The sequence below is a fragment of the Sabethes cyaneus genome, chromosome 2 (assembly GCF_943734655.1).
Source record: "Sabethes cyaneus chromosome 2, idSabCyanKW18_F2, whole genome shotgun sequence".
Lineage (NCBI taxonomy): Eukaryota > Metazoa > Arthropoda > Insecta > Diptera > Culicidae > Sabethes > Sabethes cyaneus.
This window is the reverse complement of record NC_071354.1, coordinates 86,864,195-86,889,499: the sequence shown is the minus strand read 5'-3', so window position 1 is coordinate 86,889,499 and position 25,305 is coordinate 86,864,195. Positions and strand designations below refer to the sequence as shown.

The 25,305-nt window shown below is 43.2% G+C and overlaps 1 protein-coding gene across 2 annotated transcripts in view; it reads left to right on the top strand.

Moving 5' to 3' along the window:
* Positions 1 to 24,408, top strand: part of LOC128738754 (uncharacterized) — a 74,629-nt gene extending 50,221 nt beyond the window's left edge. Inside the window, exons 4-14 of one of the 2 annotated variants that reach the window (XM_053834108.1) lie at positions 962 to 2,719; positions 8,968 to 9,100; positions 9,532 to 9,664; positions 9,812 to 9,953; positions 10,013 to 10,217; positions 10,282 to 10,415; positions 10,484 to 10,617; positions 13,798 to 14,108; positions 14,172 to 14,495; positions 14,565 to 14,675; positions 22,433 to 24,408. In XM_053834108.1, coding sequence (XP_053690083.1) covers positions 962 to 2,719; positions 8,968 to 9,100; positions 9,532 to 9,664; positions 9,812 to 9,953; positions 10,013 to 10,217; positions 10,282 to 10,415; positions 10,484 to 10,617; positions 13,798 to 14,108; positions 14,172 to 14,495; positions 14,565 to 14,675; positions 22,433 to 23,222 — 4,175 coding nt within the window. In that variant the 3' untranslated portion in view covers positions 23,223 to 24,408. Of the gene's footprint in view, positions 1 to 961; positions 2,720 to 8,967; positions 9,101 to 9,531; positions 9,665 to 9,811; positions 9,954 to 10,012; positions 10,218 to 10,281; positions 10,416 to 10,480; positions 10,618 to 13,797; positions 14,109 to 14,171; positions 14,496 to 14,564; positions 14,676 to 22,432 lie in introns of both variants that reach the window. The other variant, XM_053834107.1, reaches the window with a different exon arrangement.
* Positions 24,409 to 25,305: the final 897 nt, after the last annotated feature.

The following is a 25,305-nucleotide window of genomic DNA, read 5'->3' as shown; positions in this document are numbered from 1 at the left end:
TTTTTATGCCAATATCTACAGGCTTTTTAAATTGTGACTCCATATAATGTTGCGTCTTTCCAGCCACTCTCGTGACCTTTCATGGCTTGCGACGAAGACCGTTCGGTTCAGACAAAATTACCCCCGCGCCTTGTACCTTCGCCGTCGTGGTCGAATCGTCGTTTAACGGTCAATAATTACTTTTTTTATCGCATGCATCTTCCGTTGGCATGCGTTGGCGAGAAATTGCATTTCTCGCACCGCCAGTTTGGTGGTGTCCATGACACGTAATTTAAATTGTCGAAAATTATCACCTTTTGATGTCCTGTTACCATGTAGGTACGAGGGCCTTGAAGTTTTAATAAATTGGAGTATACATGTTTTCGTTGGGGGTACCACCATGCTCGATAACAATTATGCCAGCATTAAAATAGCTCGAAGAACGGTGTTTTGAAATTTTGGTTTACTTTAATGTCTGTTGCATTATTGTTTTATAATACTAATTGACACAATAAAGCACACATGATTGTAATAGTGACGTGATATCCAATTTCAAGTTGAGAATATCTTAAATCAACTGCTCTACCTCATTTTACTACTGTTGCCTGCCATGTGTCTTGAAAATAAATTACCAATTTCCAGCGGAATTATTTCTAGCTATAAATTCCAGCGAGTCGAGCGCATAAACCAAATTTCAAACCGTGAGCTATTTGCCATTGCAAGCAGCACGCTAGAGCCGTACATCACCTGCTCAGCAGCAAGATTGGATTACACAGCCAACCCGGCTCGAGTCTGTGGTAATTTAATTACCCTTACAATTTTTGCTCACCGTGCGACTTTGGTGCGGTGCATTTGCAGCCGTAACCGTTGCGCTTCTGTAGCATCATTTTTCATTCTCACGTTGCGAGCATGATATTTTATTCACTATCGCTGCCACCTCTAGCAGTCAAAAGCTGATCGTTTCCCTTTATTTTATTTTCAGCACAAACCGGCGACACGCAGACACTGCATGTGTATCTACCGAACCATGGCTTCCGCATGATTCGCTTCGACGAGGCATCCGATGTCCGGCAGATAATTAATCTGATCGTGAATTCAATGTCACCAGGCCACAAGACGAATCCGCAGAGCTACGCGCTCCGTCTGCGACACATGCTAACCAAAGAGGTGCTCTGGATGCCACCGGACACGTCCATGACCCAGGTGATGGCACACATTTTCAACCCATCCTGTAGCAATGCCGACTGTCCCAACGTGGACAAGAGTACGATTGCAAAGCGGATGCAGCAGAAGACCAGTGGAGTTGTCGGCCATGCCAACAGTGTCTGGAAGGCGGAACTTCGCGTACGCTACATACCAAAAAGTCTGAAGGAACTGTACGAAAAAGATCGTACCACGTGTCACTTCTACTTCGATCAGGTCAAGCAAGATTACATTCAGTCCAATATACCGAATATCGATCAGGATATTGCGATTCAGTTGTGCTGTCTAGGAATTAGACATTACTACAAAGACACGAATCACTCTTCGAACGATCGGAAGCACCATCTTGAGTACATCGAGAAAGAGATGGGCTTCAGTAACTTCATACCCAAATCTGTGATAGATACCATTAAGCAGAAGAATCTGAAAAAGCTTATCCAAGCTGGCTACAAGAAGGTTTACAGTTACACCGAGATGGAATATATGCTGAAGTTCTTCGACTTGCTGCGAACCCAGTACACCTTCGATCAGGAACAGTTTAACGTCCAGCTGAGCAGTGGATGGAATATTCGTGTCGATTTAATTATTGGTCCACACGTTGGCATTTCCTATTCGGTTAACCCGCAAGCTCCTCCCACTAAGGTAACCGATTTCGAAAACATAGAGCGAATAACAACCAGTGTAGTATCGTCATCGCTTACGAAAAGCGACAACCAGGGTGCAAAACAGCCGAGCTCGAAAAATTCCAAAGACCAACCAGATCTCACTAGTTCCTGCGGCAGCGGCGGCAGTGGCGAAAAGAAGGACAAGAAAGGTGTCTCCTGTCCATGTAGCGAAATAAAGACTCAGCTGAGGATAAAAGTCAATGGCAACAGCGAGGATCTTGCGATCACATGTGATGGTATTAAGACTTCCGAGAGTATAGCCGATCTAGTCGATGGTTACTGTAGATTATTTAATAATACTGATATTAGCTTATGGGATCGAAGCGTCATACCAAAAACTACCCCCAACAGCAGCGCCACCAATTCGCTGGAAAAGAGTCAGAACCGAAAGATGACCGATTCACAGTCATCGGAAAAGCAGGACTCCACGCGATCGAGTAGCGACAAGCTGAATAATTCCGTTCATAATGAGCTGGAAGCCAGCACCAGTTCCAATAGTAAACCGACGCTAAGCGAAGACTATGCCGAGCTGGGCATCTGCGACGAAGAAGGTGACTACTCTACGCCAGCTGCTCGAAATTACGAACTAGATCGCAACCAGATTACTTTGAACGAAATCATCGGCGTGGGACAGTTTGGCGATGTGCACATCGGTTCGTGCCGACTGTCGAGCAAATCGACGCTAGCCAACAAGCTGAACCAATCACTGACCAGCGAATTTGATGAGCTTTCTCTTTCGGGCGCTGGCAACAACGGGGAGAACAATAACAGTGCCGAGGCACAGCAGAAGGGTGGCACCATACAGGTGGCGGTAAAGACCTGCAAAGCCGACGCCGATCTGGCTACGTCGGAGAAGTTCCTAGAGGAAGCATGTGAGTATCTTTTGCCACAATTGAATTAAATTTTATGTCAACAGCGTTTATTCAACATGACACATTACATCCTATTGTATAGTAGACCAGAAAAAATTTTGCGTAGGACTACGTCTTACGCCTAGATAGGGTGTCAATCCAAAAAATCTGACTCGGAAAGTGGTCAGGCTTTGAGCGCTAATAACATAGTGATTTCCTGATCAATTTTCAATATTTTCGAACTAATCGATCGAAAAATCTTCTACGCATCGTTCGTAATAAAGTAAACCATTTGTTTTTAGGTGTACGCTATTGAAAAATTGAAAATAATGAAACTTTGTCAAAGTAGAAATCCTCACTTCGTGATTAGTTGGATAAGCCTTGCTAATATGCGTTGTATGTAACATGTACCAAAGTAGGGTCAGGTGGGGCAAGACGGGTCACCTTAGGAAAGTACCCGATGCGTTTTTCTACGCATTCAATTTTAACCCTCTTATCATTTATTTAGATGGAGTCACTAATAATCTCTTCCGATAAAATCAACAAGACCGATTTTTCGAGCATCATGTATTTTTTGTGAATATATTTAAAAGATATGTTATTTGAAGCTCTCAAAAAGTACGGGGTAAGATGGGTCAAAATGCGGGGCAAAATAGGTCACATAACAAAAAGCGAATTTTTTTTCGAAAACCTTTATGACTTCTTTACAGAAACAAAAATTATTCATTGTTGCTGCAGAAACACGACTTATATATTTCAAAATTGGCGACAAAAATAAACAAAGCGATAAAAAAAATAAAAATTATATCAGACAATAAGTGAAATGTTGAAAAATTAACCTTTTGCCGGATTAACTGTTTTGTGGATAAAATATACACCGGGCCAGCTAAAAATAGTTATTTACAACAATAAAAAAACTCAAAAATACAGATATATGGACAAACATAGGGTGCTATACAAGCTTTTTTCTAAGTGACCCATCTTGCTCCTGTTGAGCTGGTAGAACAATATACATGTTTATTTAAAAAATTTATAGTATACTAGCTGACCCGACAAACTCCGTATTGCAACAAATTAACCTGTGTTGTACATAAATCATGAATCTCGGATGATCTTTGTCACAATCTCGAGTTTTGCAAGTTTCTGAGGAGTTCAACCTAAGATGATTCATTTTGGCAGTTACGTAACTATGAAAGCATCCCAGGTAACCAATAAGCATCACCAATGCTATTCAAAAGTAGGCCAATAAGCATTTAAGTCGTCTTAAATGCTACTTAAATGCTATTTTGGCAAAATATACAGCTACCTTACTGATAACCTTCTTATAGTGCTGACAATGCTAATTTAAAGCTAATTACCGAGACGAAGAATTTGAGTACAATTTTGGATGCCAATTTACAACACCTATGCAGTCAAAAAGCTAACATACAACAACGTGCATTATAAAATGCCAGATACGCTGATTTGCTGCTTATGTTAATGCTTATTAGTTACCAGGAATGGGTAGTTTAATATACAAATTTGCAATTTTTCCTCACAGTAAAGTAGAAAACAACTCTCCTCTCCTTCATTGCATAGCCAGAAAGCGGATAGTAATATTCGCCATGATTGTACAACATTTCGCCGAATATCATTTTGCGAAAAACCTTAAGCGGAATGTACTATTTCACGGAAAACTTTTTTGTGGAAAGTACCATTTCGCGATCCTCTCCTTACTCGCTGTCGCTCGTTCCAGGAAACCCAGGCAGACCTACGAAAACAAATAAACCTAGACAGTAGTGATTTCTGCGGGGAGTTGCCTCCCCGCAGTGGGCGGCGCTTCCGACGGCGGGTCACCGGCAACACACGCGGCCGTCTCGTCCTGAATGATCTAGTGTTACTATAGATAGCTTTTGTGGTCTTGTTATTGACTAATGTTTTATGGAAAAGTCTCGAATTTCTCGAGTTCGATTAGTTTTTGAGTTTCGCAAAAATTTCTGATTTATTTGTATAAGAGTCCATATACCCCTACCACAGGGGTGAGAGGTCTCTAACTATCATAAAATAAATTCAAGACTCCAAAATCGCCCACATGCCAAATTTGGTTCCATTTGCTTGATTAGTTCTTGAGATAAGAGGAAATTTGCATTTCATTTGTTTGGAAGCCCATCCTCTTAAAGGGGAGATGGGTCCTAACTCGCTTTCTAAAGAGGAGAGGGGTCTCAATTCACCATAGAAAAAAATCTTGCCTCCAAAACCACTTACATGTCAAATTTGGTTCCATTTGCTTGATTAGTTCTCGAGTTATGAGGAAATTTGTCTTTCATTTGTATAGCAGCCCTCCCTTCTAAAGTGGGGAGGGGTCCTAAATCACAAAAAAAAAATTGTTGCCTACAAAAACACCCACATGCTAAATTTGGTTCCATTTGCTTGTTTAGTTCTAAAGTTATGAGGAAATTTGTACTTCGTTTGTATGTGAGCCCCCCTCCTAAAAAGGTAAGGGGTCCTAATTCATCATAGAAAAAATGGTTGCCCCCAAAAACACCCATATGCCAAATATGGTTCCATTTGCTTGATTAGTTCTCGAATTATGAGGAAATTTGTATTTCATTGGTATGAAAGCCCCCCCCCTACTAAAGTGGGGAGGGGTCCTAATTCATCATAGAAAAAATTCTTGCCTCTAAAAACACCTACATGCCAAATTTGGTTCCATTTGCTTGATTAGTTCTCGAGTTATGCGGAAATTTGTATTTCATTTGTATAGGACCCCCCCCCTCCTAAAGTGGGGAGGGGTCCCAATTCATCATAGAAAAAAATTTTGTTTCCAAATGCCAAATTTGGTTCCATTTGCTCGATTAGTTCTCGAGTTATGCGGAAATTTGCATTTCATTGGTACAGGAGCCCCCCTCTTAAAGTGGGGAGGGGTCCTAATTCACCATGGAAAATATTCTTGCCCTTGAAAACTTTCACATGCCAAATTTGGTTCCATTTGCTTGATTAGTTCTCGAGTTATGAGGAAATTTGTATTTCATTTGTATGGAAGCCCCCCCTCTTAAAGGGGAGAGGAGTCATAATTCCCCTTGTATTTGGTCCACATGCCAAATTTGGTTCCATTTGCTTGATTAGTTCTCGAGTTATGCGGAAATCTGCATTTCATTGGTACAGGAGCCCTCCCTCTTGAAGTGGGGAGGGGCCTAATTCACCATAGAAAATATTCTTGCCCTCAAAAACCTTCACATGCCAAATTTGGTTCCATTTGCTTGATTAGTTCTCGAGTTATGAGGAATTATGTTATGAGTTATGAGGATTCGTAGTTCATTTGTATGGAAGCCCCCCCTCTTAAAGGGGAGAGGAGTCATAATTCCCCTTCTAAAAAGGGAAGGAGTCCCAATTTATCATAGAATAAATTCTTGTCACCAAAAACACCCACATGCCAAATTTTGTTCTATTTGCTTGATTAGTTCTCGAGTTATGCAGAAATTTGTCTTTCAATTGTATGGGAGCCCCCCTCTTAGTGAGGGGAGGGGTCTCTAACCATCACTAAAACGTTTCCTGGCCCCAAAAACCTCTACATGCAAATTTTCACGCCGATTGGTTCAGTAGTTTTTGATTCTATAAGGAACATCCCGACAGACAGACAGAAATCCATTTTTATATATAAGACTAGCTGACCCGACAAACTTCGTATTGCCACAAATTAACCTGTGTTGTACATAAATCATGAATCTCGGATGATCTTTGTCACAATCTCGAGTTTTGCAAGCCCCCCAGTGGGCGGCGCTTCCGACGGCGGGTCACCGGCAACACTCGCGACCGTCTCGTCCTGAATGATCTAGTGTTACTATAGATAGTTTTTGTGGTCTTGTATTGACTAATGTTTTATGGAAGAACTTCAAATTACGTAGTCGTGCTAACGTAAGAACTAGAATGACTCTTTTATGGAAGAGTCTCGAATTTCTCGAGTTCGATTAGTTTTTGAGTTTCGCAAAAATTTCTGTTTTATTTGTATGAGAGTCCATATCCCCCTACCACAGGGGTGAGGTCTCTAACTATCGTAAAATAAATTCAAGACTCCAAAATCTCCCACATGCCAAATTTGGTTCCATTTGCTTGATTAGTTCTCAAGTTATAAGGAAATTTGAAATTCATTTGTATGGGAGCTCCCCTCTTAAAAGGGGAAGGGGTAGTAATTCACCATACAAAAAATTTCTGCCATCTAAAACTCCCACATGCCAAATTTGGTTCCATTTGCTTGATTAGTTCTTGAGATAAGAGGAAATTTGCATTTCATTTGTATGGAAGCCATCCTCTTAAAGGGGAGATGGGTCCTAACTCGCTTTCTAAAGAGGAGAGGGGTCTCAATTCACCATAGAAAAAAATCTTGCCTCCAAAACCACTTGCATGTCAAATTTGGTTCCATTTGCTTGATTAGTTCTCGAGTTATGAGGAAATTTGTCTTTCATTTGTATAGCAGCCCTCCCTTCTAAAATGGGGAGGGGTCCTAAATCACAAAAAAAAATTATTGCCTACAAAAACACCCACATGCTAAATTTGGTTCCATTTGCTTGTTTAGTTCTAAAGTTATGAGGAAATTTGTACTTCGTTTGTATGTGAGCCCCCCTCCTAAAAAGGTAAGAGGGGTCCTAATTCATCATAGAAAAAATGGTTGCCTCCAAAAACACCCATATGCCAAATATGGTTCCATTTGCTTGATTAGTTCTCGAATTATGAGGAAATTTGTATTTCATTGGTATGAAAGCCCCCCCCCCCTACTAAAGTGGGGAGGGGTCCTAATTCATCATAGAAAAAATTCTTGCCTCTAAAAACACCTACATGCCAAATTTGGTTCCATTTGCTTGATTAGTTCTCGAGTTATGCGGAAATTTGTATTTCATTTGTATAGGACCCCCCCCCCTCCTAAAGTGGGGAGGGGTCCCAATTCATCATAGAAAAAATTTTTGTTTCCAAATGCCAAATTTGGTTCCATTTGCTCGATTAGTTCTCGAGTTATGCGAAAATTTGCATTTCATTGGTACAGGAGCCCCCCTCTTAAAGTGGGGAGGGGTCCTAATTCACCATGGAAAATATTCTTGCCCTTGAAAACTTTCACATGCCAAATTTGGTTCCATTTGCTTGATTAGTTCTCGAGTTATGAGGAAATTTGTATTTCATTTGTATGGAAGCCCCCCCTCTTACAGCGGAGAGGAGTCATAATTCCCCTTCTAAAGAGGGAGGGGTCCCAATTTATCATAGAATAAATTCTTGTCACCAAAAACACCAACATGCCAAATTTTGTTCTATTTGCTTGATTAGTTCTCGAGTTATGCAGAAATTTGTCTTTCATTTGTATGGGAGCCCCCCCTCTTAGTGTGGGGAGGGGTCTCTAGCCATCACTAAAACCTTTCCTGGCCCCAAAAACCTCTACATGCAAATTTTCACGCCGATTGGTTCAGTAGTTTTTGATTCTATAAGGAACATCACGACAGACAGACAGACAGAAATCCATTTTTATATATAAGATAACAAATATTGTTATCCTATGTGGTTTTACAAATGATAAGAGCACACAGAAAACATATTGCTATTTAGTATGCTGACGAAATATTGGATCTGCTTCGCTTTGTATCGTTTCATGTATCGCGTAAGAAATGCAGCGATTTTACATTCAAATTTTTCTATCGAAAACGGGTAAAAGATAAGTTACGAATTATGATGATTATGAAAGAACTTTACTTTAGGTACTATAGGAAAAAATCGTTGTCTTGGATTAAGTTGAAACTTTCATGTTAATTCAACTGACCTATCTTGCCCCGTGAACCGTCTTGCCCCACCTTACCCTAATAACATTTTACACGCTACGCGCTACAGTCAGTCCCCAATAATTTCAGGGCATTTATGTTTTATTATCATTGGTATGAGACTAGGAAGTAAGTAAAGATTTAGTCGATGTGCTCGTTCACACTGCTCACATGTCACATCAACAACCACGCAACCTTAAAATTTAATTGTTAAGAAAAATCACAACTGACAACTATTCTGCCGCACCAAAATACAAGACAACGGAACACGTTTGTCAGACAGTCACACAATAGCATTAACCCGTAAAATACATACAGTACCTACTCTTTTATATCAATCGTAACGGTAGTTATTCGTGCGAGGCCAAAAACCTCCGACACTCACGAATGTTCGCTACGGAATGATTAATTATGTAACAAATATTTTTATTTAATTTTAATATTTGAGAATAAAGCCAACATTTTATTAACTCGGAGAAATTCCATTTGCAGATATAATGCAAAAATTCGAGCACCCCCACATCATCAAACTGATCGGGATCTGCAGCGGCCCACCAATCTGGATCGTGATGGAGCTAGCCAGGCTGGGCGAGCTGCGGGCGTATCTGAAGAAAAATGGTTCCAAGTAAGTGCCGTTATTTTTTCGCTTTCTTTCCTTTCTTGGCCTTCTTTGGAGCAGCACTCGGTTCCGGTTTGGTTTTAATTAGTCCCAGTGCAGCTTGTTCCTCTAAAAGCCTGGATACAGGCATTGGGGCATACAACATTCCCGCTGGTCCCGTTCGATGAACCGCAAAAAGGCGCCTCCGACCAGCCGTGGGTAACTTTAGTGCCCGCGTGCGACAGGGCAGAAAAGTCGAACCCTTAATTCCTGTTTGACTTTCGAAAAGATCGCCGAAACCCCATGTGCTAACTTCAATTCTAGGAGGTGCCGGTCGGCGGGTTCTGATCGGAATCGGTGGTTCTGCGCCAGGAACCAGTTTTTCCACGTAGAAAAAACAATCCTTCTCCGGATAGTAACGAACCATTTTGTGTTTCTGCGTCTGCTACTTGTTTCAGGTTGAAGCTAGGAACTTTGCTACTGTACTCCTACCAACTGTCTACCGCGCTTAGTTATCTGGAGTCCAAGAAGTTTGTCCACCGGGATATTGCTGCCCGAAATGTGCTCGTCAGTTCACCAACCTGTATCAAGGTATGTTAGGCGTTTCTTTCTTTTTTTTTTTCAACTTAAAATTTAGGCATTTTTGTCCGGGCCGAAAAAGATAATTTTTATTTTGAGGTTCTAACTCAACTAGGTATGACCTACTATGATTTGATTTTTTTTTTCTTTCTCCATCAGCTTGCCGATTTTGGACTCTCAAGATGGGTTGAAGATCAGTCATACTACACGTCTACCAAAGGAATGCTACCGATTAAATGGATGGCACCGGAATCGATCAACTTCCGGCGGTTCACAACTGCTAGCGATGTTTGGATGTTCGGTAAAGAAATATCATTTTACTTTGTTGTTGTGTTTCCTGACGACCAATTTTCTTTCAAGGTGTATGCACATGGGAAATTTTGATGCTTGGAGTGAAACCATTCCAAGGAATCAAAAATTGTGATGTGATTGGAAAGTTGGAAAATGGTGAACGGCTACCGTTACCACCGAATTGCCCACCCCGGCTTTACTCGTTGATGTCGCAGTGCTGGTCATATGAACCGCACAAGCGACCGAATTTTAAGAATGTCAAAGAGGTCCTTTAGTAAGTGCCATCGGCTTTTCGAATTAATAAGGATTTGTACTGATTGTCGTTATTTTTTACCCAGTGAAATACTCATGGAAGAACGTCACAGTGACTGTGAGACAATGCGACGCGAGAATCGCCGCGTCGCTGCCATGTCATGGGGAGCTGGCGACGATGTAGCACCCCCGAAACCAGCTCGTGGACCCATGATGGGTGGTAAGTTTCCAAATTGAAATAATTTTCAGTACGAAATTAAAAATCTTTATCTTCTTTTTCATTAGCAGGAGATGGTTCACAGCAGGCTCTTGGTGCTCCGCAAACCTACATCATCGCTCGTGATCCAGCTGTACTGGCAGCTTTGATGCGCGAGAATGAGCAGCGTGGGGTAAATCCATCGTGCTACACAACACCTGCTTCGGTATTTAACACTCTAGCCGTAGATATAGATCCCAATGCACAAAATAATACTGATAAAGTCGCGATTGCTAAAGAATCAACTGCTACCGGAAATTTACCACTGAAAACCGTTTCCTTGCCCGCGAATGAACTGCTCAAACTCGATCCTACTGTCGACGAAGCAAGCAATCAACCAACAGTGGCGATCGCGTCCAATGATCCCAACTCTAGTGCTCCCTCTTCTTTGGAAGTCGAAAATCATAATACTCTTGTTGCTTCACCTTCCACTGCTACTCTGGTACCTTCAACCGGTATCGATAGTGTTGGGGAGGGTTCCGCTGGTTCTAGCATCGCCACCGAGTCCCTAGAGTCCTATAAAAGCCCCCATGATCCGGTATTTACCAATAATAACCCTATTTCCACTAATCAGTCGGTTCCCAATTCCTCTTATCCCATTCCGTGTGAAATTATCAACGCCCTTACCCAGCAAACTCATTCCATTGAACCTACTTACAAAGCAATCCAGAAAAACCAGCCAGCTAGCAATTCCGGCGCCCTTAACTCTGCCACGCCCCAGATGAACAATAATTTTATGCATCCCAATGGTACTCAACAGCAACAGTACTTTGTGGCAGCTGCGATCCCGCAGCAGCAGCCAATGCCGAGTAGCTTGGTGATGTACCAACAGTATCATTCTCAGCAGCAGCAACAGGAACAGTACTTCCAGCAGGTTAGTGTGCAGTTTTCCACGGTATAGGATGCAATCGTTGTTGCGTTTAACTTTTTACCGGTGGAATTGAGGGGCATGCATTTGTGGGGTTCATAATTTTACGGGGTTTCTTCTATTGGGTAACTAACCGTATAATTACTTTTTATTTTCATTGTGTTTGTGGCGAGTGGCGACGGAATTTAAAAGAAAATGTACCTTGAATGATAGTGCGTTTACATTACCTTGTTGAATAATGGAGGCGCATGGTCACTAATTCAATTGATATGCGAATTTTGCGTTTTAATTCAACACAATAATGATACTGTGGTCCGTTAACTTAAGCTACATTTTTGATAAAAAATAACTAATAAGTATTTCTTTAAACAATAGTTATTAGTAATATGTGCATTACCTTGGTATTTATATCTTCTCGCGAATTTGATAACGCCCCATCGTACTCCTGGAAATAAGTTTGTTCTGCCTCAAAAACCGTCTCGGTGCAGGAGGTCAATCAAATTTATAATTAAACTGTACTAGGGACCGTAAAATGCATTGTTCCATTCAATCAACTTCGTCAGTAAAATGATTAAACAACGATTGCGTCCTTTGTACCGTTGGTGAAACTGCTCTAACCCAAGCTAACCCACTCACAGGTTTCATATCAGCAGCAAATGTTCCAACAGCAACAGCAATTACAGCAGCAGCAGCAACAACAACAACAACAACAACAACAGCAGCATCCTGCTTACATTCAGTACGCCAGCCAGTTCGGGCAACCGGGCCATATCAAATCACCTCAAGATGATCAACAACAACAGCAGCAACAATCGGCTGGTAACTCACGTAGTTTGGAGCGAGGTGCAGTTTCCACGTATGCCGCAAGAATTAACTCTCTGGAACGAACACGCCAAATGGGTTTGGAGTACGGATCGGCAAAGGCCATGAGATCAAACTCACTAACCAGACAGTACAGTGGAGGAAGCCAATTGGAATCGTACCCGACGAATCACGGAGTGAGATCAGCTAGCTTGGAACGTGGAGGGCAGGTCGGTCAAGCATATATCAACAGAATGGGAAGTCTGGAGCGAAACCAAAACCAAGCTATATTTTTAAACAATGTAAAAGGAGGAAGTTTGGAAAGAAACCAATCGGCTGCCATCGTAAATGATATGCTTGTCAATAAAGCTAACTACAAAGGAGGTAGTTTGGAACGTAATCAACATCTCATTATGAGCGCTGGTAATCGTGGAGGAAGTTTGGAAAGAAATTTATCCTATCAAGCATATCGCAACCCAGTAGCGGCAGCTCCACGCGAGCAGGAACCATTCCAGGAGGAGATTTACGATTTTGGTGGAGTAAATGTTAAATCTTGTGCTTCAATAGCACTGAAGAAAAGTGTCGAAAAGGGAATTCTTCCACCCAGCACCCTGATGTCGCCAGGAGTCAGCCAACCTGCTACGAACTTTTCTCTCCCACCGCCATACAGCTCAGCACAAAGCTCTAAATTCAGCATGCAACAACCGCAAGGTACTCCTCAACGTTCGCTTTGGCAGCAGCAGCAACAGCAGCAACAAGTTTACCAACAACAGCAGACGGCCCAATACGTTCCAGCCGCTTCCAATCATGCGGCAATTCCGCAAGGCGTTATGGGCATCGCTTCTTCCCAACAAGTTCAATTTCCTCACCAAGCACCACCACCATCCACCGTACAGTTGAAATCGGTCGGAATAGCGCAGCAAATACCGATGATGGCCGCGGCTCCACAACAAGCGACCGGCGTGGCTGCTTCTCTACAGCAACAACCACAACAGGCCACCGCGTCGAATTCCGGATCGATCTCGCAGAAGGTTTCCCAGCTGTTTGCTTGCTGTCTATTGATTCAGTTGTCATTTGAGTTTCTATTTGTAGTACCGTTTCGTTTCTTTCAGATGGTTTTCGCTCTGTTTGATAGTGTCTTCCTTTGATCTTCATTCTCAATTATGCATCCAGTAGAACTTGTTATCGGCTTGGTATAAGTTATTGTTTTTGGTTCCGAGTAATCATTTTTTGCAGATTATCTTAAAATAAATTTGCATGACTGTTATTGTTAAGACAAAAAAAACTAAGTGTTTATCAGTATGATTTTGTTTGCCTAGTATGCATAACGTAACTGTTTGTAATTAGCAAAAGTTCTTTTCTTTAGTCATGTTTTGTTTCAACTTTTGTGTTCACTTTTCGTAGTAAAATCAAAAGCCGAAAGAGACCGAAATAAATACTTGTAAATGGTCTCTATAAGTGTCGGCAACTATTTAATTTTTCGAATCAGTTTTAGATTTATTTTAAATGTTGTAGGTGCGAACGTGGAAAACTTGTAGAAAAGCACTTCAATTCAAGCGCCTTTAGCTGCATTGCCACCACATTACCACAAAATCCATGAAAAGAATTTTTGCTTTATTTTTTTAGATTATCAGCAATCCTAAAAATCGCGCTCATGCAATTATCATCTCTTCGCAGGTGCAAGAAACACAGCAGATTCTGGAAGCCAAACTCCGCAAGCAACAGCAAGAGAGTGAAGTTGATTCCAAGTGGCTCCAGCAGGAGGAGAATAATCTCAAAAAACGGCTCAGTCTGATCACATCCGCTGCTGGCAGCGCATCGTTCGATCAGCCGCAACAGCAGCAACAAGAGCTCAACAATGGCAGTGGCTCATTGTCCGGCAGTTACCATTCCCAGCAAAGCCCACATTTTTCTCCGCAAAATACCATGTCCGGACCGCAAAGTCTCGGTGATCACTATCCGACCACACCAAATACTTCGGACTCTAGGTACAGTTCAATATCTTACTTTCCATTTCACAACCATTTAACTTATTCTATTTCCCTCCACAGACCACACACACCGGGTTCCACCTCCGGTATGGTCAAGTCCAAGAGTTCCTCGATGGAACGCTGCACGACGCCACTGTCGGGCGATGAAAAGTTTGTAGTCAAAAAGATGGAGCCGACGCGAACGATGCCGCTGGATCGGACCGGTGATATCGTGTACAGCGCCACGACCAGTGTGGTGAAGTCGATAATGGCACTCAGCCAGGGCGTCGATAAATCCCAGGCAGCGGACTACCTGGATCTGGTGCGCAACGTAGGGATCGAACTGCGCACGCTGCTTGGTTCTGTCGATCAAATTTCCATTTCATTCCCAGCGCAGTGTCATAAGTATGTTGTGCACAATATAATCGCAAACAGGATAATGACTTCTAACAACATGTTTTTCTATAATTTCAGGGAAGTAGAAATGGCACACAAAGTATTATCCAAAGATATGTTCGAGTTGGTGGCGGCTATGCGATTGGCGCAACAATATAGCGAAACCACGCTCGATGCTGAATATAGAAAGTAAGTAGAAGGTCAACATATTTTATTTTGTTTCAACTTGTAGTGAACATCATCTATTAAAAACTTCTTTAGATAAAAGGAAGAGTTAGGGTAAAAAGACAGTAATGAAATGTTCAGTTTGAAAATTATTTAGGTCAATCTTATGGCACATAGCATTCATAGTATTTAATGATATCTTTTAAGATATAATTTTTCACCTAACGTTGTTGGTAAGTGGCTGGAAAACGTGACCATAGAAGCTTCGCGTAACTGTTGGCTTAAAATAGACACCAGCCATCCATCCATGTATGGATGTTTATTAGATCTGATGCCAGTATCTTCACCTTCTCCGGAAACTCACCTTCCACTGTTAGGACGATATCGTAGCCGGTGATCTCGACTCTAGTGGTCAACTTGAGTCTCCACACCTGCTTATAAATGGCGTTCCAAAGCCACACCTGCTTATAAATGGCGCCTGCGCTGCAGCCCTGTGGAACACCCACGTAATCCTTCGCGCCATCAGCCATGTCGTACACTAGCGTCCGGTTTTCGAAGTAACTTTTAACCGCCCTGCTTAGATAGCCCGGTATCTTCATCTTACGCATCGCTCCCAAACTAGTGTTGTTAACAGTGTTTTTAACATTAATCGTGACCTTTTATCTCTTTGGTTTTGCGACCCTCTCTATGATGTACGGAATCCATACTGCGTCTTTACCAGTCCGGTATTGCTTTGCATAACGGGTGTCAGGTGTCAGCCTGTTTAGGATTACCCTCTCTTGTACTTTCTCTAACGTTCCGAGTAGGCAGATAGACCTGTACGATGAGGACTCTCCTGGTGGTTTCGCCGGTTTTGGTAGTAGTACCAATCTTGGAACTTTTCATGTGGAATCTCGCATGTCTCTAGACAGTTTTTAAGTGTCTTTCGAAACATATCAAGATATGTTCGGATCGCTTACTACAGTCCCCCGTTATGTCAGGACCGGGCGCTTTTTTCGTCTTTAGACGCCTGAGAACCATAATGAGCTTCTGATTTGTGACTGGAGTAAAAGTGTTAATATACCGAGCGATGCCTGTTCATTGACTGCACATTCCTAGGCATAGTTCCTATCGTTAGGTTTGAGCAGGTTCGAGCGACTGCTGTCTGCACTGAGTTGCTTGCTTAATTGGGTTGCCGTTCTAAAACAAAACCAGATGTACAAAATTTCTCTATCTCACTCGGTTGTGGACTGCCAGACTCCAACACCGTGTACTCTCTGCCAAATCCGGCTCCACTTGGTCGTCTTATTCTTACCGTATTTGAAGCAAACACCATTTTTGTAGGGTAGTTATCCGCCGTACTAACAACATGACCTGCCTATCGTATCCGTCCAGCTTTAGTCACCTTTTGAATACTGGATTTGCCATTAAGCTGTGCAAGTTCATGGTTCATACTCCGCCTCCACACTCCGTTCTCCTGTACGCCACCGAAAACCGTTCTTATTTATTTATTTATTCTAACATTCATTCTTAGCACTCCTTATTCGAAAGGAGCACTTCGAGTATTCGCCTCCTCGAGACCTCGAGCATTGGCCACGTTTCATGCCCGTAGAGAATAACCGAGTCACGATAGACAAATTCGTTAACTACTTTAAACTCTGCGGTCGGTCGGCCTCGGTTCCGTCAGTCAGCATGTATACTTTGTTTTAAGCGTATTTACTTTTGACCTAATACTTTCTGCTTCTCGCTATGTCTGGTGTACTGCTCAGCCACCACCATAGATGTTCTGCCTATAGGATCCATATCTTTGCCGATGACGAATTGACTAGATTTGTTTAGATTGTGCCTCCCTTATTGATATCCGCTTGGTTTTATAACACCTTGCAGCGCAGCGCTGTGTTGAACAGCAGGCATAAGAGACCCTCACTTTTTTGTACGAGTATGAAAATTTGCTATCAGAACCTGAGAAGACAACTCAGGTAGCGTGGAGTTGGTTATCCCGACCCATGAAAACCCTACTCGAGTCTCCAGACTCAATCTTCCCTGGCACCACTTTATCGGTATTACTTCAGGGAGAGGTTAGTGTGCTTAACGCACCCTCCTAGATTAGTACTGTACTATGGTAGTTAAGCTATTTACACGCCGTTGATCGGCTCTCCAGCAGTTTTGTGGCTCGAGTACAATCTGAGTAACAACCGCATTGACCGCCCCCAAAACGTCCGAGCTAGAACACATTTTTTGGACTAAATTATCCGGAGTAGTGTCCTATCCGCTCGCTGCCATCATGTTACTACTCGCGCCCACGAAGCGAGGGCATGTGAAGAAAACATGTTCTGCAGTTTCAATGCATTAGGGACACGCGGGGGACTCATGCCCGCATGCCCGAAGTTGTGCAGATACTGTCTAAAACAACCATGCCCTGACAGAATCTGTGTCAGGTGGAAGTTGACTTCACCATGGCGCCTATCGATCCACCCGGATACTTCCGGGATAAGCCGATGTTTTCTTTTTGAAACGATGGTTCTACAATTGATGAAGTGACGGTAGGGCAAAGTAATGAAAAGTTTTTGAAAATGGAGGGGAAAGATGGGGGGGGGTTATTGGTAGCTACGCTTAACAAGTTGTCGTTGTGAGTTGTGACTCCTACCTTATTATAGCCGGATTCGAACCCACAATCTCAGGTTATAGCTTGGTTCGACCCATGCACCTTCCAGAATTGGACAAAAGGTAAGGGTCACAACGACAACTTGTTAAGCGTAGCTACCAATAATCCCCCCCCTCACCCTTCCATTCTTTCCCCTCCAGTTTCAAAAATTTTTCATTACTTTCCCCTACCGTCACTTCATCAATTCTAGAACCACCGTTTGAAAAAAAAAATATTAATATATGTTTGACCGCATTTCAAGGTCAAGACTAAAAACACGAGGTTTAGTCTATAAGTCGATGTGTCCATCGTTCTTTTGTGGAATCAGACTATGCCCGCTGCCATGTGACCATCAAGGCCGATCTTGTGGTACTCCGTATGCCTCTAGTTCCACTTTGGTTGAAGCACTCTACGTCCTCGCTGAAGATGATGCCAATAGGCGCTAAGACGCAGATTGCGTCATGTGAAACTGTGCGATACGCGCTTGCCACTCTTAAGCGACATGAGGCGATAGGTACTGTCCAGCTTACCTAGGTAGCTTTTGGTTCCTAACGCTGATGACCACACCGGTCCGCCATACCTAAGTGAACCACATTGGCTAATAGCCTTCGCTTGCTGCCATATACTGCAGAGCTATTAGACATCATATGAGACAATGCCGAAATAGCTGTGGAAGCATTCTTGCAGGCATAGTCGACGTGGCTCCCGACCTCGAGCTTGTCGTCGACCATGACTCCCAAGAGTTTTAAGGACCGCGCTGACGAAATAGTGCTGTCCCCGACTGTGCTTGCTACACCGACTTGCGGTTGTTCACCACGATAACTTCCGGTTTATGATGCGCAAGCTCCAGTTTCCTGGAGCGCATCCAATCTTCAACAATGCTTATAGAGTGGGCAGCCGTCAACTCAACCTCTGATAAATTCATCGTAGATTTCCTAGTTGATGTCCGCAAAGCCGACAATCACAACCCCTACCGGGAAATTTAGCTTCAACACCTCGTCATACATGACGTTCCACAACACCGAGCCCAGTATGGAACCTTCCGGAACCCCTGCGGTAATTGGAACGCACTTCTGACCCTCCTCCGTGTTGTAGCATAGCACGCGATTCTGGAAGTAATTTTCCAGAATCCTGTACAGCGACACCGGCACTTGAACGTTCCGAAGCGAGTTGGCTGTGGAGTCCCAACTAGCGCTATTAAACGCATTTCCCACGACGAGCGTGACAATTGCGCAATAGCGGATATCCGTCCTCTTGCGCTGGATTTCCACCTCGGTTGTCTTGGTGACATACAAGATGGCATCAACTGTAGATTGACCTTTTCGGAAGCCAAATTGGTTCCTTGACAGACCGTTTGTACCCTCAGTGTACTGTACGAGCCTGTTAAGGATAATCCTCTCCAGCCCCTTGCCGGCAGTATCGAGCAGACAAATCGGCCTGTATGACGAGGGGACACCCGGAGGTTTACCAAGCTTCGGCAATAGGACTGGTTCTGTCGCTTCCATCTGTCCGGGAAGTGGCCATCTTCCAGGCATCTATTCATTATTGCTCCGAATAATTCGGGAGCCGCTTTAATGGCCATATTCGGGATGGCCATTTTCCAGGCATCTACTCATTACTACCCCGAACAATTCGGGAGCCTCCAAAATAGCCGCTTTAATGGCCAAATTCGCGGTTCCGTCTGGTCCCGGTGCCTTGCTCACCTTTAGGGATTTTGCGATCCTAATGAGTTCCTCGTTCGTAACCGTCGCTTCCTCCCCGACCTCTAAACCGCTGTCACCCACGTTACTTTGGATGTTCGGCATGGAGGCCGATCATCCTACGCTATGGTGCGGGTGTACCCTGAACCATGAAATCACCGGTTTGTATTCCTCCTCCTTGCTGACCTGGGCACTGAAATCCCTGATGACGATCTTGTTATCATGTTTTGGGGCAACGGTCGTATTAACGCTTAAAAAGCGCGTAGAATTCCTCCTTGTTGTCAACGGCACTTCTGAGGTGGGGCTATACACGTTGATGATACTTATGTTGAAGTACCGGCCCTTGATTCTTAACCTGGACTTTCGGAAATTGATTAGCCACCACACAATCACCCGTTTCCGCATCGCGCCCATCGCTATGAAAGCTGTGCATAGTTCGTGTGTGGTACCGTAGCTGTGGTAGATGATTTGTCCATCTCGTATCGTTGAGCCCTTTCAGGACATCTCATGCAGCGCTACAATGTCGATCTGCATATTCCCATTAGCTTTACGCAGACTGATTTCATAAGACGCCACCTCAACACTGCGCAGGTCCCTCAACACGCCTTGGAGTTCGAGATTCCTGCACTAGAACGCGCGACAACAAGGATTTGACCTGTCTCGCTTCGCCTAAGGATTTATCTACAAGCCCCTTAAAGCTCCGGACCGTTGAGTCCTTCCAGAGCTCAAAGAGCATCTCACTCACCTGGGTTTTATGAGCTTTAATCACGTTAGACCCTAGCTTTTTAGTGAAAGATCCGCTTTGACTTTGCGCAGTTCACAATAGTTTACGTGTCAGCTTTAGTCAATAGGTATTATCTACGCGATCTCCTTTACTTGGGAGACTTCTAGGAGTTTGCTCGGAACAAAAGAACTTGGTATCTTCTTTGGGACAATACAGATCGCTTATCATATTTTTTGCTTACTCTTAGTTGGTTGAAGTGCTACTCTCGCTTCAAGGTGGCTCACGCTGCAATGCATTAGACTTCTTTTTGGCCGGTAACGATTTCGCCACTTTACCACTTTTGGCAAAGACATTGCTTTTGCCATCAATCGATCCTTCGTTCAGTTTTAGGAATGAATTCAACTGTAAGCCGCTATCTTTGCTACTAATATCATATTAGTAATATGTAGTCGCCATTATAATCCCATTGCTATCTATGCAACAAGTGCGCAGCGCCGTAGCGTGCGGTTGGCCCGACTAACCCCGCCAAAAGTGCAAGCTTTCGGGGACGCCAAAGGAGGCCAGAATATCAGTAGGGCATAAGTGTGGATAAGAGTTTCCATAGCTGGGGTTATTGATATGCGCAAGACCTAGTAGATATGCTGGAAGTTCAACGGTATGTACTCCCATGGATGGACATATCAGCGGCTATACGCAGGAGCTGGCAACAACTTTCATAGTGATGGTGATAGGCGAGTGATTTGGATGGGCAAGATGCGGAAATGGGTGATCGGGTGGTGGCAAATCAGTCCTCGAATGTGCCGATTGAGAATGAAGAAACAATTCTTTAAAATAAGCACTTTCAACGTGCATAGCCCTCCTCTTAGCTACACGTGTAGTACATAGCCTTATAACGCAGTCATATTTGACGGCTTTCCGGAGGTTTAGCAAAAAATAACATATGAAATGTTTTCGGATAACTCGATATGCATCAAGAATACAACCAACGAGTTACGTCAGATCCATTTGAGTATACAGACGCAGTAACGAATTCAATGATAGTGTTACCACGTGTTACATTCAGCCCTCCAGCCATGCCACACATGAGTGGCATCTGGGAGCGCATGGTGCGTGCGATCCGTTAATGAATGTATGAAGACTAGACTTGACAATAAAAGATTACATAGCGCAGATTGCATTCAGTAGAAGTGTAGTACTAATCAAATGACAGTAATCAGAGATCACGCCAGCAATTTGAAGTGTATAGCTCATTATTGAACCAGAACCAAATAACGTGAAACTTCTTCTTCTTCTTCAGCAGCATAGAGCCGGGGTGGCTCGTGCTGTTTCAACCACTCGTCTCCATTCAACTCGGTCTTGGGCCACTCGTCGCCAATTTCCTAGTCGTCTCAGAAGTCGCAAATCGCTTTCAACCTGGTCGAGCCATCCTGCACGTTGGGACCCCCTGTTCCTGGTGCCGGTAGGGTTGTTGAAGAGGACTACTTTCGTCGTACTGTCGTCCGGCATCCTTACGACGTATCCGGCCCACCGTAGCCTGCTAACTTTCGCTAGATGTACGATGGGAGTCTCCCCAAGCAGTGCGTGTAGCTCGTGAGCAACGTCACGGCTTCAAGTCCATAAAAAACTACGGTCTAATAAGAGTTTTCCCAGGTAGCCAATAAGCATTAATATAAGCAGTAAATCAATCGTTTTTAGCATCCCTGGCGTTTTATACTGTAGGTTGCTGCTCAGCTTTTTGACTGCATAACTGTTGTATATTGGCATCCACAATTCTATTTAAATTCTTCTTGTCAGTAACTAGCTGCAAATAAGCATTGTCAGCACTATAAGAGGGCTAGCAGTAAAGTAGCCGCATATTGTGCCAAAATAGCATTTAAGTAGCATTTAAGGCAACTTAAATGCTTATTGGCTTGCATTTAAATTGCATTGGAAATGCTTATTAGTTACCTGGGTTGTACATTGTTAGCTTCGTGCGGCGGCGTACGCTTCCTGATCGTAGCGTTTTACGAAGGGCAAAGTAAGCCCGATTTCCTGCTTAGATGCGCCGCTGGATCTCCTTACTAGTGTTGTTGTCCGCGGTCACCAGTGATCCCAAATACACGAGCTCCTCTACCACTTCTAGTTCGTCGCCGTCAACGGTTACCGTCCGTGGGAGACGCGCGTTTGTTTCCTTTGAGCCTCTTCCTTTCATGTATTTGGTCTTCGACGCATTTATTTTTAGCCCAGTTCTCCTAGACTCCGCTTTCAATCTGGCGTAGATTGCCTCCGCCGTCGCAAAGTTTCTGGCTATGATATCGAAGTCATCTGCAAAGCCTAAAAGTTGGCCACCCTTGGTAAAAATCGTGCCTCTAGTTTCGATGCCCGCTCATCGGATCACCCCTACAAGAGCGATATTGAACAGCATGCAGAATAAACCGTCACCTTGTCTCAACCCTCGCCGCGTCTCGAAGGGACTCGAGAGTGTCCCAGAGATACGTACGAAACACATTACTCGATCCAATGTAGCTCTGATCAGTCGCATCAGTAACTTGAAACTATGAACAGTAAAAAAGGGAATGTCCCGATAATCTTGTATCTCACTTTTTTTGTAAATCAAGCTGAAAAACTCGACAATAACTATAAGAAAATTTCTCACAAACTGCTTTATAACTACTTAAAACCTACATTCCAGCAATCGACATGACAACCAAAAATGTTGATCTTGCATTTCCCTACTTTCTCTCTCTCTTTATAGGAGCATGTTATCAGCAGCACATGTGCTCGCAATGGATGCCAAAAATCTGCTAGACGTCGTCGACTCGATACGCGTGCGCTTCCCTAACTTGGTTCTAACTAAACAGCCAAGCCTTCCGACCAGTCCCATCCAGAAGCAACAATCCACATCGATAGCAGCCACATCGGTCTCATCGGCAAGTAGCAACTGCGTTAGCAATCCTCCGTCCAGCGGTGGTGGTCCACCGATATCCTACCAGCAACAACAGCAGCAGCAGCAACACGTATTCGACACTCAGTCTACCGCCGAATGCTACCAGAACCTACAGCCAAAGCAAATCTTCCACTCCCACAGTTCTCCGCCAACCTCTCTGACGCATTCTTTCGAAACCGGGCAGACCCAACTGTACTCCAATCAGCAGAGTGGAATCTACGACAATGAATGTGTCGTCAACCAGACGCCATGGTCCAACGATGGTAAACCGAAAAAACCGCTAATTGCGGTGAAACCTCCGGCTGCGGCGTTGGCTACTCACAAGTTGAAATCATCCAATGCTTTTTCCTCCCTTGGCGGTCAACTTCCGGTGCCCGATGAATTGCTAAACGAACCGCTCAAGATCATTGAAGACCCAGCTGAATTGTACTCAAATACAACCACTGCCAGCTCTACAAGTAACAGTATGCCCTCTGCGATATCCACAAGCAGTAGCTCCGGAGCGATCAAACTGCCGGAACCCGTTTCCTGCACTATCGTTCAGGAGAATCTGCTTGCGATCAATAATCAGAAAGTGATGGCCAACAAGTTAGGCTAGGCTGGTGCACTAATATTATATGCTTAAAGAAACACAATTCTACCCCTACTACCTATTATCTAGTGAAAGACATACGGTATTGTACTATTTTTAGGCAAAGAACAGTAACATTACAAATTTTACTATTTTGCTAAGTAATATCATTCAGACGTATGTGACTAGGAAGCAGTAAAACACGGAGTTTGTATGACTAAATCCGGCATTATTGTAGATAATCAATGCAAGCAAATACAATAACAAATCATAAATTGTTTCAAGTTTATTTTTGAAAACAATTGCAGTATCAACAGCAGCAGTATTTCAGTGGGAAATTTCCACCGGCTTCGACTGTTGAAGTGCTAGGCCAAAACGCTTTCGATGTTTGCTATTCTCTGTACGTGTGATGAAGAAGGTATATTTTTGCCGCAAGTAGTTTTTACAATCATACCGGAATTGAAAGCTTCCATGAAGGCATCATTCATGGAACCAATTACAACTAGCACACAGCACAGCAACATTTTCCTCCATCCAAATTAGGTAATTGAACTGAAAGCCCATTTTTTAGACACCACGTCTTGTGCAGCACCCGCCCCCCCTTGTTCCATAAACAAGCAAAACCTGATTGAATGAGTTCAGATCTCCAATGAATTGAATCAGGGATAAATAGTAAAAGTATACAAGTTTTTTTATTTGCAGGTATAGACTGGCTTGCGTAAGTAAAAATTTCAGAAATAGTTTATTCTATTTTGAAATGATTTTATCTCTAACACCGTACTTTTGAACCATTTTACCGATAATATTCGTAGCGGAGGAATTGTAACAACTTTTACCCTAAAACATTAACAGTTGTAAATAGAGTAAACAATATTTAGCTTGCTTTCTGCTAATTATTACTACAAGCATTAATCTACTAATCAAAACAAGATAGTAACTACTCTGAACATCAAAATCAAATTACTTGACAAACGGTACTGTGCAGTGCTAACCTATACTAACTATTATAATCGATATTCAATCTGTTACTGCAACTTATATAGCGAGGGAAGAATCTTGAGACAGTTGGCAGAAGGTTAAGGCATTTTACTGCCGCTTACGTACACCAGCCGTAACTAGCAAAATGAATCGCGAAGCATGTCTAAACCATCAGTAATATTACTAATCTATCTACAGACTAATAAAATATGTACCTAATAATAAAAAAGGTAGCTCCGCTGATAATATCTTCGATTGCTTTACTCGTTGACTTTTATTGGCTCTGTAAACTCTGATTCGCGCCGGTAGAACTGCAAAAGAAGGCTCTTTCAAAATCAACCTTTGGCTGATTCGCCGAATTATAAGCGAAACTTTAGAATGCAACAAATGATATACGGTAAGTATTACGATCTGTTCTTACGACGGTAAGGTCTCTTTTCGTCCAATAGCAAGAACTCGTCTCCACTGTACGTGGTCCAGGACTACTCGTCTTCGTCACCAATTCGTTGAACGTCTTGATGCACGTAAATCTGCTTCGAGACCAGGGGTGACATTGCGATTCTCGTTTCGAGTGATTTTGGTTCGTTTCGCCCATTCGTTTAACGTGGTCGAAACGAACCAAAATCACTCGAAACGAGAATCGCAATGGCACCCCTGGTCGAGACATCCACGGCACGTTAGAACCCTCTATTTCTGGGGCTGGTTGAGATCTTGATGAGAACAGATCTCACTCACAGTCGTCCGGCATCCTTTCGACGCGGCCGACCCACCGCTCCGTAACCTTTCGGCTTTCACAAGTGTTCGATGGTTCATATGTTCGCGTTACTCTCCGCTTTTCGTTTAAACTCCGCCAAAAATAGCGTGCGTTCAAATACGTATGAATAAAACAGTTTGCTTTGCTTTTCCCGTGTAAATCTTATGAGAGAGTTTGCTCTAACTCTTTTATTCATACGGCCTGTTGTCTGTAGGCAAAGTTACAATCTCAATTCCGTAAATCTATCTATTACCGGTTTGCTTAACGTTGATGATGTACAACTTAGTCCGGCGGTGTATTCCCCTTCATCGAACCGTTATGCGGAGGGAAAAGTAGACTTGAACCTGACTGCCAGTTTGAATGCGTCGTTGAATCTCC